The following is a 17,263-nucleotide window of genomic DNA, read 5'->3' on the forward strand; positions in this document are numbered from 1 at the left end:
TGGATACTTATTTGGATATTTGGTCTGCTTTCGTTGAAGTTCATATATAGTTCTTAGAAACCTGTACTTTCATGCGCACACACACAAACACACACTTTTCATATTATGTATTGTAATGGATATATTGAAATCTATGTAGCCACATTTTTTTTATTTCCTTTTGTCAAAATGTTATAATAAAAAATAAGTTTAAGAAAAAATCGGCCCTCCAGCTAAAGGTGTTTCCCCACCCCTGCCATAAGGACCAGAAATGTAGGGTGGTGTTTTCTTTAAGGAATACTGAAATTCTCAAGTGAAAACTCTGCTTCCCCTAATACCACATTCTGTGTTGCATGGAATTACAAAGCTATGCCAGAAATGTCTCGCTCTTTTCAGACTATAATCTTCCAAAAAGGGCTATTTTTAGTAATTGCACATACATCCTGCTTTTCCTCCAAGAAGCTTAAGGGGACATATATGTTTCTCCAGCCCCATTTTATCCTCACAACACCCCTGCGAGGTAGATTAGGCTGAGACATACAGAGTGGCCTTAGGTCAACCATTGAGCTTCACAGCTGAGTGGGAATCTGAGCCTGAGTTTCCCCAAACCTGGTCCAACACTCAAACCACTGCAATGCATACATGCATGGTGCTGCATGCTGGCGCTGGGGGAAGGAGGGTAGCCAGGAAACGGCTGGTAAGACATGCCTACATGCACAAACACATACACTCAGAGCACAATCTGTTTGGATTCTGTAGCCATGGAGCTTAACGAATGACTGACGCTCATTTACATATTAACCATTGCTCTTCATTCCTTGCCAGCGCGCACAGTTATCTAGGCAGCACCCTGCTAAAATCTGATATTGCCTCTTTGTTGCTAGAAGAAGGTTGAGCAGAGTCAGGTGACGTGGACCATCCCAGGTTAGAGGCAGCCGCCCGCTACACCAAGGGTAATAATTAACCTGCAAAGTCTAGTCCAGTGGCTCTCAAACTGCCTTCCTTCATTTCCACAACTTCTCTGCTGTGCAACCCCTGGTGCACTGCAGAGCACGCTGAAGCATGTTCTAGGTTCACCACAGGGCTGATATGTGGATGCTGCCCAGGCCTCATGGGTTTCACTTTAGCCTGTTTGAACCAAGACTAGGCCCTATAAGTTCACCACTCCGCGTTCCCACATGGCCATGCATTGTAAGGGAAGACCAGTGGTGGCAGATACACTGAAACTTAGGGAACTTTGCTGTTACCAACTACTTCACCGAAGAACCCCAAGTTCCCCTGGAACACCATTTGAAGACGACTACTCTAAGCCTAGAGTACAATGTCAACCATGCTCCTTAGAGAACCGACAAAACTTTGAGCCCCAGAAGATACTCTGCAGGACATGGTTTATGCCAGGGTTCACACCGGCTTCACCTAGGTTCCTATTTTCAAATCTACCAGCCACAGAACATGTGACGTTCTGTGCACAAATAACGGCCCTTGTAGGCATCAAATGATTGTTGGGGGGGGGGGGATGAAAGGTGCAAAGCTGTCCCATTTCATAAAAGAAAAATCTCTTCTGCCAAACACAATTTCTTCACTCTCTGACAAGGTTGAGAGCCTTAAAGCATCAAGATTAATCCTTAGAAAAATGACAAGATGGTGGCATTTTTCATTTCATTTTCTTTTCACGCAAGGTGGTCGACCAGGAGTTGGCCTTTCAGAAACTGCAAGCCAGTGGTGGTCTGTGGCTATGTGCAGAAGGGCACCACATTCCTGACCAAGACACGCACGCTCAGCAAATGACTTGGGGGGTTTTAGTTGGTGCACATTGTGCATGTGCTGCTGCTGCTTGCTTGTGGTGTTGTTGCTGGATCAGCTGGTGATTGCACATGCATGGTAGTACGTACGCATGCTCAGAGCATTCCTCTATTAGCAAGGCAGTCGGCTGGGGGAGGGGACAGCAGGCATCTTTGACAATCACCCTGCCTGCCTCCCATGCTTGTTTCGCCTGTACAGGACCGAGCGCTTATTTTGGGAATGGGTGTCCATGGAGGACACCCATAGCCAACAGCATCTTTTCTTCCTTCAAATACGTTAAAAAAATTCCTGCGCTGCCTGCCCCAGCTGTTCTTACTCTCACTGAGGTGAGGGCAGGGGGATAAATGCACTGAGCAGTGTGGGGTGGGCTGAGCCCGGTCTATTTCCTTTACTTGAGCAAGCAGGAGAAAGCGGTAGTGAGAAAGTGTGTGAATGTGTGTGTAACATATTTCCTATTTTTGGTGTGGAAGGACCATGAGCTCCATTCAGTTCTGGCACTCAAACAAATCCTTGGGCCAGAATGCTTTAATTCTAAGTGTACTACAGTACTTGCTCATCCGTCCATTGCCACGTTGCTGCTGATGCACAATTCCCACTTTCACCTGCTTTTTCCAGGCATCAGCTCTTTCCAGTTTTTGTACTGTTAGTTTTATACTAGTTGATGCATCCTCTCAGAGCAAACTCAAGAGCTGGTATGGCACAGTGGCTAAGAGTGGTTTAAATCTCACCTCAGCCATGAACTCAATTGGAGGGCTTTATGCAGACCAGTATTTGCTCTGCCTCGGTCCCCTAACTGTGATAAAGACATAATGCCGTGCTACCTTAGAAGACTGTTATAAAGGTTATGGAGAGAATGTATGCAATGTGCACTGAACGCTGAAAAACCACATCAATGCTAGGTGGCAAAAAAGGGTGCCTTGCAAAAGGGGCTTCCCAGCCGAGAAGCTGATGTACAACCCCCAGCCACTCTGTATGAATTTTCCTTTTGTGGGTATAAAGTGATATCTGAACACTTGAACAGAAGCAGAAAGATACAATTCTGAGGAAAACGTAATTGTTTTTATTTATTTCCTAGTGAGTTTATTTACCTTTTTGCTATTTTACTGTATCGCTAGCAACTGTTTGTGGGTTGCCTTGGCTCCATCTGTTGAAGGGTGTACCGGGCACAAGGGGGCTTCAAACCAAGGAGTCTGGCAGCGGGATCCAAGCACTAACCCTCTGCGCCACCAGGACAGCTTCCAGGAAAACGGCCTGGCTAGGCCAAAGGTTGCTGCCCATGTTACACACATATGCGTGCGCGTGCACACACACACACACACACACACACACCCTGACAGTGGCAGGGAGAGAGCAGTCAGGCAGCCCAGAGAAATCAGGTGACCTAGGGAGCCAGCAGAGGCCCTGCTGGCCTTACATAAGAACTTCTCGAACATTGGCTCCCCAGTTTGAGCAACTTGTTCATAGGAGAAGGTGCAGGACAGATGCCTCTCCTCATCTCACCCACTTGTCTGCCTGCTCTAGACCAAACTACCAAGCCTGACCTGCCACTGGCCCTTTGGATCCTTGCCCGCCTGCTCCAGAATCTGCCCACCAGCCTGTCTGGACCATGCTGTTTGGCTCTGACCTGGCTGGACCCTGACAGTGTGGGAGAGGAAACATTGCAATAAAATGAATGGAACACGATGCATCTCTTGCCAGCACCAGTATCCATCCATCACTGCAGCCACATGTTCACCCAGGGAGGGGTCAAGAGTCAAGGCAGCTTTATTTTGCCCTTAGAGGCGAAGAGCTAAAAAACAAATTGTAGGAAATGCTTGTTCCAACTTGCTGCTTATGCAACCGTATTGCTTTACTCACACACACACACACACAGTAACAACGAGCCATCTTCTAAAGCAACTTTAACAGTGAAATGGAAAAGCGCCAAAATCTTTCCGAACAGAAACCAATTTTCCCAGAGAAAGGTTGCATCACATTTCAGTCAGCAGTTCCACAAGCAGCCAGCATTCATCAGGGCACTGGCTAGGGCAGACACATTTTTTGCTGCGGAACCATGGCCCAGAGGATTTTTGGGTTGCAGCATGTTCTGGGCTGATTCTGAGAGTAACCCAAGGCCACTGTTATGGGGAGTGGGTGTTGCTTTCAGCGGCCACCCACCATGCCAGAGGCTCAGAGCAGACAAGGAAAGAGGCTGAGCTGAGAGAGGCCCTGCAGAGCATGGCCGGAGTGCGTACACACAACTACTCTAGCTTCTGCAATCCATTCTGGAGTTGCAGTGGGGCGGAATGCATCCATTCCACAGCAGCAAATATTTGCAGAATGGAATCAGGCAGTTTCACCCATTCTCATCCCCTAGTTCAGCCTTCCCTAACTTGGCACCCTCCATGCTGGCTTGGGGATGCTGGGAGGTGTAGTCCAACCCATCTGGAAGGGCCCAGGCTGGGGAAGGCTGAACTAGTTTAAACAAGTGAGAACGGGCCTCCAGGACCGGAAGGAGCACAACCACACACTGACGCCTCCCTTTCAAAAACATTCTACACCCAAGCGCTCTACTAGAGGAACCTGCCCAGCATCTGCAGGATCGGCCCCGTTCTTATTATTCCTAGCCTGCCACAGACCCACCCGGTGCTCGTAAGAGCTCTTGGCTCCAACGTTTTCCTCTACTCAGAAAGAAGTAAGCAACATTCCCATGTGAAAGCCATTAAGCCCTAGCACAGAAGCGGCGCATGAGGCACAACCCGTGACCATTCTCCTTCCGAGTGCCTACGCCAGAGCTTTTTATCCCCACAGAAAAGAGCCGCAAAAGCAAAAAGCAGGGCCCCACCTGTTTCCTTGGAAGAGGGTGGGGCCCAATCCTGGCTCAAGAGCTCTTCAGCCCAATTAAGAGTTCTCTCTCTGCCCACGCCTTCACCAAGCAACACCAATGAAATTAAAATCAAGAACTGCAGAAAACCCAACCCTGAACACATTAAACACAGATTTGTTAATAATCATCACAAAACTAAGCACTTATATAGTGCTTCAGATACATAAATAAGAATGGCCATGCTTTCTGGGGTTGATGGGAGTTGTAGTCCCACATATATTGAGGGCACCAATTTGGAGAAGGCTGCACTAGTGTGTCACAAGTGAACCACAGGAAAATCAAGCAATCAAATAATGAATAGCTTCAGTAAGCCCCAAACCACCACTTACAAAGGAGGTTGCCCATCACTGAATAGGTCACTGCTCTACAGCCCGGCCTCCTTCCAATCAGCCTCCACTGCGACCAAGAACTGCAGAAAACCCAACCCTGTATACATTAAACATGAATTTATTAATAATTATCACAAGACTAAGCACTTACAGCAGAATCATCCCACCCTCAGAGGAGGCTTCCCAGTGTGAGTTACTGCTCTGGGCTAGTCTCGTTTCAATAAAGAGGTACACTCAGAACAGCAACTCGCAGAAACACAGGGAGGGTGCCCTCCTCAGAGGGAGGACAATGCTTCTTCTTGGGTGGTACGAAGGGCTTCCCGTACATTATCTGGTTGCAATCCTTACAACAACTCTAGAAAATAGGTCAGAATTATCATCATCCCTGTGCTGCAAGGAGACTGGGGAGGTAGATACAGTAGTTGGCCTAGGACCTATCAACCCTGAGAGTGGTGAGACCTGAACCCTGGACTTTCTGGTTCACAGTTCAATCCCTTAGCCACTATGCTACATTACCTTAATGATTCGCTGGAATTATTACACATGGATGTGGCAATAGACTCACACTGCAGTCAACTGTGAATGGTATACAAATGTCTAAAAGTCCAAATTTCCCTGCAGCAAATACAAACACAAAAATCCAACCTTTCCCAATCACTGGTTTCCTATCTATTACTGTGAAACCAGCCATTTCAGTGCACGTAATGTCATTCACAACTGATGCTGAGCCACACATTATTTTGTGTTTCGGGTTTAGAAAATAAAATATGACTCAGTTCTGAGTGGTCAGAGGGAAGGAGGTGACTTCTTAGAATGCTTCCAGGCAGGCTTCTTGTACCAGCTGTGTGATTTAGCACTAAGAAGCGGGGGGGGGGGGGGTGTTACCAGCTTACACAGACTTTTGCACAACAATCCTGGAGAAATCCACTTGCTTGTGCCAGTTTGCAGTCAGTCTGCAATCAGTCTGCAGATGGCTGGTGAGTGTCGTGAATCAACATCCCAAACACCCAGCTACCATTCAAAGGGAAGTACCTTTAACCACCGAGAGGTCCGCAGGTCCGAAGAACCACCTTCAATTCTGCACAGAAAACAAGAGGAAGGATCCAGAACAGTCTTCCCCAACCTCATGCTCTCCAGACATTTTGGACTTCAGCTCCCATCAGCTCCAGCCAGCACGGCCAATTGTCAGGAATGCTGGGAGTTGTAGTTCGAAACATCTGGAGGGTGGCGCTAGGTTGGAGAAGGCTGATCTAGAAGTTGCTTTCTGGCTGCTAGAAAGACTCCCATCAAACCAGTGCCCTATTGGACTGATTAATTCACAACAGAGGGGTTGACTAGACCGGCCCCTGCTCTTTCTTTCTACCAATTCCTTCCTTGCATATAGGAATTCCCCAAGTAGTCCAAATTAGGCTCTGCCCTTCAGCTGCTTGCTTCCTTTGCAGAAAACAACCTACTCTGAAACTATATTTTTCCCAAATGTTATTTATTTCTGGTATTTGGAAATGTATGATACCAGTGTCGGGGGGGGGGGGGCAAGGGGAGCAAGAGGGGGGATTTCAAATGAAAATTTATTTCAAAGGTTACTGTTTTGAAGGCATCATCCAGATTTTACCCAAAATCTGTCAGAATGAAGAAAAAAATCACATAGTGTTTTTCTGGATCAGTTTCTGAAAGAAATGAGAAACAATATTGGCACCTCATCAAAACCTCCTTAACCCCCCCTTGGGAAATATAGACTCACGGATATGGCTTTAGTCGGACACATCACTGATGGTTGTTTTTTGGCTAAGGCATGTGGAGAGCCAGGCTTATCAACCAGGCTTAATAGCCACTTGTCCAATTGCCCATAGTGAACCTGGCCTCCTGGTGACCAGGGAGGCAGTTAAAAGAATCCTTTCTTTAATAATAATATCATTTATTAGAGTGGAGGACAGAAAGGCCTGGCATGCTATGGTCCATGGGGTCATGAAGAGTCGGACACGACTTAACGACTGAACAACAACAATGTATAATTGACTATAAAGTTGCCGCAAGTAATCAGGCAATACATATATACATATATTATTTTTAATAGAAGTATTTCTGAAAACTATAGAAGGTGAGCACCTGTCAGGGTGGACACTGAGCCCATAGAATCCCAGAGTAGTTCTGATTCTGAGGAAGAGCAGTCGCTCCTGGGAGAGGAGCGCGCTCCTCTTTCCCAGGGCCAACAGCTGACAGAGATTCCTCCCACCAGCATTCCTAGCTTAGATAGCAGTCCAGGGAGTGACAGAGCACAGGAAGCAGACTGGATGGACGCGCGACGCCGAGAGCGGCGCCAAATGGAGGGCACGGAAAGGAGGCATAGTGCCTGGTTGGCGCGCAAACAACGGCTGTGTCCAGAGGATCCAAGGGAAAAGGGGAGGGACTCTCCCTAGTCCTTAAGTTCAGGGGTCTGCCAGTAATTCCCTTTCAAACGGGGACCAACTGTTCCAACGTAGGGCATAGGTACTCTGCTGCTCATAACTAGTTGCTAACGGTAGAGTTGTTAAGTTGTAAAAGAGGAATAAAGCTTTGAAAAGAATCCATTTGTCTGTGTCTGGACTTGGCTACTGGATTAGACTGAGAGAGGCCTCCAAGGAGCCCTTGACAGCACCATCTTAGAAGATACATTGAACCTTTCCCCTCTGACACAGCATCTAAAGACAAAGTATGCTTTTTTTTGCTTAGGAACTATTGATTTTACTCATATGCAAATTTAATTCATCAATTAAAACTCATACAATTACAGCAAAATTCTATACATGTCTACTCATAAGTAAGTGAGTATAGGATGGTAGCCTTGATCAACTAAGGTTTATTTAATCAGCTTACTGCTCTAATGGCTTATAAAGGACTACTTACAGAGCAATCTTGTGCATGTTTACTCAGACATCAATCCCACTATATTCAATGGAACTTACTGGCAGGTTACTGTGCATAGGATTGCAGCCTTAAGGTGCTGTATAAGCAACTAACATAGGTATGTGTGGGCAGGTGGACTACTAACTTCTTTGACTTATCTGCAAAGCTGCTCAAAACCACTATTTCTGTTACTGCTCCTTCAGGCATGTTTTCTCTTTTCCTGCTGGTCATTCACACAGCTCTTTCAATCTGCAAAATGTATAACAATCTGCATTGTGTCTGACTTCACGGCAGCCCTGCGGGGTAGTTAATATCATCCCCATTTTAGAGATGGGGAACTGAGGTTGATAGAGACTTGTCATGCCACAAAGAAGGTGTCCCACACATAATGAGGTAGCAAACCATTAAGTGTGCATTAAATGTGGAACAGGAGCTGTTCCACATATAATGGGTTTGCCACTACATCTGCACTCAGCAGGAATGGCAGTCAATCTTTCAAAAAAATAGGCATACACCAAAAGAAATGATAAGTATGGTTCGAGGAGTCCCAGCAGAGCAGAACTGGGACCAAGAACAATCAGTGATCTGGCAAATCAGTCTGCATGCTCTGGGACAACAGAATGCTATAAATGAAAAGTCATGGATGAAAAAAAACTTTTAGCAAAAGTGTATGCCTTTCATTAAAGTCTCAGCACTTGATCTATAAGGTTTTTCTTCTTCTTCTTCTTAGCAACCCTATTTCTGATGTATTAACTGTGTGTTAGAGAGGGGATATTAACTTTATAGCAGTACAAGTGAATTTACTTCTCAGTTTAAATTGTATGCAATATGCAAGACCTAAGTGACTGGTGTTTTTTTTCATGGTTTTGCCAGACACGTTAGAGACAAACACACATTTTTTCCAGGTGCTCAGCAAATCAAAAGAAACTTGAATCTTCGAAGTATGGAATCACAAGCTGGCCTCCAGAGGAGAGAAAGGTCGTACCTTCACGTTTTTCTAAAAACTTGTAAATGTCCATTTCATGGGCTATAGTAAATGAATAAACAACTGCATCCATCTGAAGCAGCTACTTACAAAATCTGTCATTATAAAGTCTAACACTAGCCACTGCAAAAACTCACAAGCCCCTTTTAAGAAAATCTAGGCTACTTCACCCTTCATCTTTGTCATCTAAAGGTTCTGAAAAATATAGCATAATTTTATAACAGGGTGGCCTTTGAGAGACTTTGAAAGAGCTACAAAACATATGCTTTAACCTCCTTTTATTTATCTTTTTTAACAACAAAGAGCCTTGTGGCAACTTAAAGACTACCTAGTTTATTCTGGCATAAGCTTTCATGGACACTGTCTACTTCATCAGATGCATGATGCATCTGATGAGGTGGATAGTGTCCACAAAAGCCTAGGCCAGAAAAAAAAAGTTAGTTTTTAAGGTGCCACAAGACTCTTCATTGTTTTTGTTGCGACAACACAGCTACCCCTCTAGACATTTTTACTTTTTTGTAATTAGAAAGTAAAAACCTAATCAACAAATGACCAATTCACAGCAATGAACTTTCAAACAAAAATCCAAGTTGCAAAGACTCAACACATATTTTTAAATGTCAGCATAATTCAAACTAAGTTTCCCAAAAAACTTTCCTCTTATTTTGAAAACTGCACATTGACACTGGATTTTTAAAATTAGAAATATACATTTAAAACAATTAACACCATATATCACCAACCAGGGGGGGCAGGGGGATGAAAAACAGATACATTCTTCAAAAGTGGCGGTGGGAGGGGGCGATATAGGAAAGTCTTTACCAAACAAAAGGAGAACGATCAGAACACTTATTACAATAGTCAACAAAAGGAACCCACTTATACAACAATTTCTCACAATGCTTATTCCCATTTCATAGGTGAATTAATGGTGACCAATTAGTAGTTCTTCTGTCTCTGCTACTCTCCAGCCATTCCAACACATGCAACAGCCCATGAAGTTTTCTGGAGTTTTGTGACTACATTATTTATAGCTATTAAAACATTTTCTATCAAATGCTATGTTTACGTGTATCAGGGTTTTCCCCCTAATATTCATTAATATCCCTAAAGGCATCCAATCTCAACCTAGCCTCCATTATCTTATAAATAGCACATTGTAGTTCCCTCTTCCTCACACAAAGTATTTGGCAAAAGGATGTTCCCACCACATATGCATCTACTGCCACCCAGAAATTAACCTGATTGGTTCCATATATTTTGTTGAGTCTGTGTGGCATTAACATTCAGTCCGTTCAATGATATTGTACCTTCTTCAGATCCAAAGATAAAACAATTGAAAAATACATAATATCCTCATTCCTCTTCTGCAATTCCCTACCTAAATCTTTTCCCCAACTATTTGTTTTTTTGTTTTTCTGATTCCCACCCATAATGAAGCTAATATCTTCACCAATAAACCTTTCGTTATTTTCACTCTGAAATATTTGCTCCATTCTACACACGATTTACTGACAGCTTCTGAATTCAAAATTGCTGAAGCTGCAAATATTGATAAATGGGAGATACTGTTCCCCAGTTGACTTTTTTTATTCTGGAAACTGAAATTCTCTCATGTGTTCTAAAACAGTCTATCCATCAGAATAAAGTTCACAGAGACACCTGACCATCCAAATCAAAATGTAAACATGACAGGATGCACGATGACACCACAGCTGTCAGCCAGACGCCCTGGGGAAGCCCACAAGTGGGGTGCAAAGGTGGTGCCCCTCACCTGTCATTTGTTCCTAGCCCCTGCTGGTATTCAGAGGTATGCTGTCTGTCTGAACTTGGGTGCTCCATGTAGTTATCATGACAACTCAGGACTGCAAAGTTGCTTCATTAGCACCCCTAAACTTGCTGCTTATACAATTGGGTCAGCCTCAACATAATTCCTTATCTTGATAGACCTTTTTTGTTGCCATGGTCCTCCTCCTCCCAACTTCCTCAAACCAGAAAGGATCAGCCTCAGGCTTGCTCTCTCTCTTATTCCAAACAGGATTATATAAACACTTTGCCATATCTCTTCAGCAGCAATTCACAGTCTATCAACCCATCTCCTAGTCAAAATGGCTAAATGGAAACTCCATGGTCAGAGGCAGTATATGCTTCCGAATACCTGCTGCTTGAGGGCAACAACATCAGGTTGGCCACTGTGGGAAACAGGTTGCTGGACAAGATAGGTCATGGCCTGATCCAGCAGGGTTCTTGATACATTTGCATTGGAACCCTACTAAGTGTGTCTCAATGCACTTCCCCACCACCACAGCTCATCTGGCTTGCAGAAAGCTTGGTGGCTCCAGAATTGTTGCATGGTGGCCCCTTTTAGATAACCCAATCCATGTGCAACCCAATGCAAAAAAAAATCCAAGTCAGAGGGGGAAACAGACATGCGAATCCAGAGCAGTTACGGTCCTTTCATAACCAGGCACAAAGTGAGTTGTTCAGATTTTATTCTCACCCACCCATGATTCTTCAGAATTTATCCCTGCCCATCTGCACTTTCTCACATATATTTTTATTTTACAAATGTATTACGGTTACAAGGAGAAAGATTTCCCTAAAATGCGATATTGTTTATTTACCTTATCTATATATCCTCAATACATACAAATCTCAAAATTAAGAAAAACTAAATGTGGAGGAGGGGGAGAAATGTGCCAACTAAATAAAAGCAAAAGGATTTCCCAAAAAAGGAACTGAAATTACTTCACATTTTTGTGAAAAAGACAACATTTTTCCTTGCTGCCAAAACAGAATAATTTCCAATCCAGCTTTGAATATCTGGAGTATTTTTCGATTTCCATAACTTTTGCAAACTTTCTGTTCTGCCTAACTAAGATCTACATATTTGTATGCTCCTTTATCACAGATGCCACTCAGTTCCTATCTCACCTATCTTGCAGACATGCAGTTCATGCCATGCAAGAACCTTTCCTCTCATGAAAAGGTGTCCAATCTCGCTTCTCCCTCTTCTACAGAGTACAGCACAGCCCAATGGGATTCTCACCATCACCACGAGATACACCATTTAAACAAATTCCCTGATCGCTTAATTGAGATTTAAGTTTAAATTCACCATTTCCACACTGCAGAAAAAATTGTCCATGGGTGAGATGGTCAGACGCTTGAGGCAACCATTTGGGTGGGTCAACAGTTGGCAATATGAGCAAAAATCAACATTTCAACAATTGTGAATCCACAACTTAAGACGGTAGATTTTTAACCTACATATTCCACTTCCACCTAAGGTATTTACTGCCAGCCTAACTTTGGGCTCTCCACCAGTAAACAGGCTGATAACTTCTGGGCTCAGCTACATCACTTCATTTGGCTCTCATTATTTCTTTTGGTGCCAAACAGTGAAATTACTCCAAACATGAAGGTCTGGAGGATCAGGCCCACCCATTGCAATTCCTGCTCCCTTACAATTCCATCTCCTTTCTATAAGGCACTGACATTCATATGCCAACAGTTGAAACAGCACAAGATAAAGGAAAAGTCATTGGCAAAAGACTGTTGTAATTTTTTAGGAAATGTAAGAATTTAGGCCATGATCCTGACACCAGTTGCTCACAAGTAGTCCCATGAATATTGCTGCTAGGACCACTCACAACAATTAGCAGTAGGCACTGATGTACAGCGGGTCTTAAACTTTAAATATTTTTAATATGAAATGGGGCATCTACGATTCAAAGCTATCAGTGTTTCTACTTAGAACCAGTGAGATTGCACATGTTCACCAAGCTAAAATGAGAAATAATTGTGTCAACACAATAATCACCCAATCAAGCGGGCTTACCAGGAAAGCAAACCTAATTAATTAAAAGTTCATTTGACTGTATGCCAAAATCTGGTGATGTGGCTCTCCCATCAGATAAAGATTAAACCCAGTTGTGGTTTTTTTCAGGTCGCAGAAAGGCATGCTCCTCAATGCAATAGGTAAGGCCATATATTTTCTTGAAGACATAAGTGAACCTTTGCTTACAGGGAGCTCTTCATCAGGCTAGCAAAGAAGCAATGGACTACCCGACTTCAGTTATTTTCTGAGCTTTAAGTTGTGATTTCATTCTACCCCAAGGAAAAGTTCTGTGTAAGCAGAAAGCTTTCCTACCTCAGTTAAGGCCCAGGAGTCTGTCCAGTCAAGAATATTATTTTGCATATTTGGCATTTCTTATTCCCTAGTGTCAATGGGCCACACTCAGCCATGCCGAACATCCTACTTAGGGCCAACTCTGTATCATGCCAAGGAGAGGTCTGTGATACTCAACCCGCATCCTCCTCAAACAAAGCAGCCAGAGACTTGTAGTTTAGAAAACAACAAACGAAGGACATGATAGAGGTGTATAAAGTGATGCACAGGTGGTGGAGAAAGTGGGGAGAGGGTGCGGGGGTGGGGTGTTCTTTCCTTCTCTCCTAATATTAGGATGAAACTGATTAGTGACATATTCAGGACAGACAAAAGAAAGGACTTCTTCAGGCAGCGTATAATTACGCTGGGACTCCCTGTCACAAGTTGTGGTTTTAAAAGGAGGCCGGGGGACAAAGTCCTGGATAATGAGTCTATTAATAGCCTCCTAGCTAGTCCTGATGGCTATCTGGAACCTCCACCTTCAGGGGCTCTGGCCCTCACCGCATGACTGTGGCCTTCCTCACAAGAGGCATCTGTGGGAAGCAAGATGCTGAATGAGATGGAGCTCCAGTCAGATCCAGCAGGCTCTTGCAAGAGGGAAACTCCGGGATGTAATGGGGTGTAAGATGCTGGATGGCACTGCAGGATTGGGGTTCCTGCATGTTTTTGCAAGGCAGGAAACTTCCTGTTACTGGGAGTGGGTTCAGGAAGAGCTTAAGGAAGAATCCAAGAGAGAAGATCCAGGTTCCACCCAGCACCTCTGGAGATTAAGAGGCGTTCCTTGAGCTCTGCACTTCTCTTCCTGGGCCCCTCGTCTCCTCCATCTCCCCAACGCCCCCCATCCACCCACCACGCGTTCTTCTTGCGCATCCAGAAGTGCCTTGAAGAGTCCTTCTTGTGCGCTTGGCAAGAGCCTCTCCGCTGCTGGATCGGGCCGAAGGTCCATCTAGTCTCTCCTCCTGCGGACTACCGCGGCCAGCCGGCCAGCCAGCCGCACCCGTGGGGGGCACTGCCTCTGAGCGTGGAGGTTCCATTTAGCAAACAGCCACCGCCGGCCCTCTCCTCCAGGGATCCGTCAGCCTTCCCGAACCTCATCTCGGGCTGCATCCCTGAACACGCTCCCTGGGAGGAAGCCACACCGAACTCCCGGGAGCTGACTTCCGAGGAAGCACGCCCTGAATCGCGCTCCGCAGCCTCAGTCCGCGGCGCCCCCCGCCCCCCCCCCGGGAAGCCGTCCGCGGCGCTCCCTCCCGAGCCAGCGCGCGCCGGCTTGAGGACCGGCAGCTTGGCGGCGGCCGGCGCGTCCTGCGGCAGGGCGGCCCCAAGGCTCCCGGGGCGCCCCGCCGGCCCGCCCCGCCCCGCGCCGCGCGCCCCGCCGGTACTCACAGCGCGACGGTGGCGGCCGGGAAGGCCGGGCCGGCGGGCAGGCGCTGCAAGCCGCGGGAGGCGCAGTCCACGGCGCAGGCGGCGGCGCCCCGGCAGGCGCACTCGGGCCCGCAGGGCTGGCAGCTGCGGGCGCTGGCCGGCGCCAGCCCGCCGCCCAGCAGGCAGCAGAAGAGGCACCAGCTCGGCCAGCGCGCGGCGGCGGCGGCGCCCCGCGGCCGGAGGCAGCGCCGAGGAGGCATCGCTTCAGCGCGGGCATGGCATGGCCGCCCCGCCCGGGCCGCCCCGTCGCCTCGCCTCGCCTCGCGGCGGCCCTCCCGCTCCGGCTGCGGCTCGCCTCGGCGCGGCGGCGCCCGGGGCACGGCCGCGCGGCCCCAGCTGCCTTCTCCGGCGCGACGCGGCGGCGGCGGCGGCGGCGGCGGCTGCGTTCGCGCTGCGCCAGGGACGCCGGGCGCTGCTGCTGCCGCCTGACCCGCGCCCCCGCAGCCGAGCGGGCCTCTCGCGCGCCCCGCGCGCCCCCGCCCGGCGCCGGCGGGGCGCGCGGCCAGCATTCCACGAGGCCTGCTCCAGGGAGGCGATCCAGGCCTGCCCGGCCGAGGCGGCGCCAGGCCCGGCGGCGGCGGCGGGCCCCTCAGCCCGGGCCCTCTCGGGCGCAGGCCGTGCGGGCGGGGCGGAAGCCGCCGCCGCCGCCGCCCTTGGGAGGGGCTGCCGCGCTCCCCACCGGGGCCCGGCTGGGCCGGGCGGCGGCGGAGGGGCCGCCCTCGGGCCCGGCTTGGTGCCGTCCAGGGGCTTGGGGCGCCCGCTCCCATCAGCCCCAGCCGGCGCGGCCGACGGTCGCGAATGCCGGGAGTTGTAGTCCGAAGCGCCTGGAGGGCACGAGGTGGGGGAAGGCCGCCCGCAGCCTCCTGGCGCCAGAAACGTCTGGGGCAGGACGGCAACTGCCCTCCGCTGCTGCTCTTTGTCCCCTGCACGTGGTGCTTGGAGGTAGACTGCTGGTGAGAGTGGAGGTTCCACTGCGGTATCCCGGCTGCCAGTTGTGACTAGAGCTCTTCTCCCCTAATCTGGTCAGGGGCCATCGCATCTTCTGAAGAGCCCAGGCCAGGCCTAACTAGCAGAGAGCCCCAAAGGCGTGAAGTTAGCCTTCCTGCTAGCCTTCCTTCCGTCTGTCCTGCATCCCAGTTTGTAGCGTGAGGACTGCAGCCCAAGAGGCTTGCTGTGCGCTCTAGAATGAGTGCTGGAAATTCAAGGAAAGGGGACTGGAAAGACATGAGGAGGCCAGCGCCATCCTGCACATGCAAGTGGCTGTGGCCATGATTCACCTGGTGAGATGGTTTCTATTGGTTTCCTCAGATGCACTTTAAAACGTGCCAAGGAAAGGCAGCATCAAGGTTGCCCACTGACCTGGGCAAAACCAGCCTGGCTGGCTTCTCTGCCTTTAGAGATCAGCAGAGGAAGCATTTCATGGCATGGAAGTCAGCCATTATCACCTGCAAGTGCCCACAGATTAAGCTGTTCCCTGACATACAGGAGCAGAAGCTGCTAAATAGTTGAGGGCCGTAGGAGTCGCTCTTGCTATTTGCACATGGCAGATTGCACATAAGCCCCACTTCGTATCAGAAACTTATAGATCGCAATACATATCTGCACACGCTTCTAGCTTTCACCGAAAACACACCGTGAGACTGTCTACACAGACAAGCGCTACAATGCAACCGATTTATTGGACTGTTGCATTGAAAGCACAGCCTTTGCTGAGTGTTTTCAGACTATAGTTCCAGTATTTAGGAAGCCTTTGGCTGCCAGTTAACTCCCCATAGCTGATCAATACACTTCAAACGAAGCCCACGCCAAAAATAATCTAGGTAGATTTAATTTTGGTTTTGTACTAGCAAGGATTGGTAGGGGACAATCCTCTGATCCATTTTTTATTGTTATTAGAAATATACTTGTAACATCACATCAAACTATAACTTGCATAAAATAATATGAAAACACGTCTTGTTAAACAGATCTTTGCTAAAGATTCTTAAATCTTAATAGCTTAACAAGAAGTAGAATCTCCTAAATATTGCCTGTTCTGAGACGTTTAACCGTAATAGCTTAAAAGGAGAGATCTCATTCTAAGTACCAAGTTCCTCATTCAGTTCAGAGTAGACTGTTCAGTTGACAAGTATACAGGCCGGGTGAGCTTCTAATAAGAAACTCCCTCATTCGAAAATCACATCTTTCTACCTTTTTGTGTAGAAATTCCCTCATAACTAATATTTGCTGTCCCATAAATTAGAGCTCACAGTCTTAAGGCATAATCCTATGCATGTTTAGACAGAAAAAAGTCCTACAACTCCCAGCATTCCCCAGCCAGCATGCCGGCGCAGAGAGATCCGTGCTGGCTGGCTCTCTGAAGTTAGAAAATCGACCTGGGGGGGGGGGGTGTTCCAGTGGGTGGGGAACGGAGGAGACTGGAAAGGCCAGGATACGGGTTATCCTCCTCCAACCGCCTTCCCTCCCCTTCCAAAACACCCTCACTAGATGGGCTGAAAAGCCTGTCTAGCGAAAATAAAGGCACTCAAGAGGACAGGGAGGCAAAGATCACCTCCACCGCTCCTCCTGCCGTGCTGGCTTCAGCCCAGCAGAGTATAGGGGAATCTTGGAAGCTTCCGAGTCTGGGGGCTTCTGAGCAACAAGGGCACAGTCTATAGGACTGCATCCTAATTTTTTCTAGAGATCTGTATATCAAGCTTTTTAATGTGTATACCTCCATATTTTTTGCCGCTTAATTGCTAAGTGAAAACTTTAAGTACACTTTTGACCTGGAATAACACAGTCTCACACCTGTTCATTATTCAGATAACCCGGTAGCCCAA

The 17,263-nt window shown here is 47.5% G+C and overlaps 1 protein-coding gene across 1 annotated transcript in view; it reads right to left on the minus strand.

Annotated features, from left to right (window-relative positions):
• PKD1 (polycystin 1, transient receptor potential channel interacting) overlaps positions 1 to 15,303 on the minus strand; it is a 170,254-nt gene extending 154,951 nt beyond the window's left edge. Inside the window, exon 1 of the mRNA XM_084819019.1 lies at positions 14,403 to 15,303. Within this exon, the coding sequence (XP_084675145.1) occupies positions 14,403 to 15,208 (806 nt within the window). The 5' untranslated portion in view covers positions 15,209 to 15,303. The remainder of the gene's footprint in view (positions 1 to 14,402) is intronic.
• Positions 15,304 to 17,263: the final 1,960 nt, after the last annotated feature.

The sequence above is a fragment of the Heloderma suspectum genome, chromosome 12 (assembly GCF_057233095.1).
Source record: "Heloderma suspectum isolate Gila_16-S chromosome 12, 16-S_ref, whole genome shotgun sequence".
In the NCBI taxonomy this organism is placed as follows: Eukaryota; Metazoa; Chordata; class Lepidosauria; order Squamata; family Helodermatidae; genus Heloderma; species Heloderma suspectum.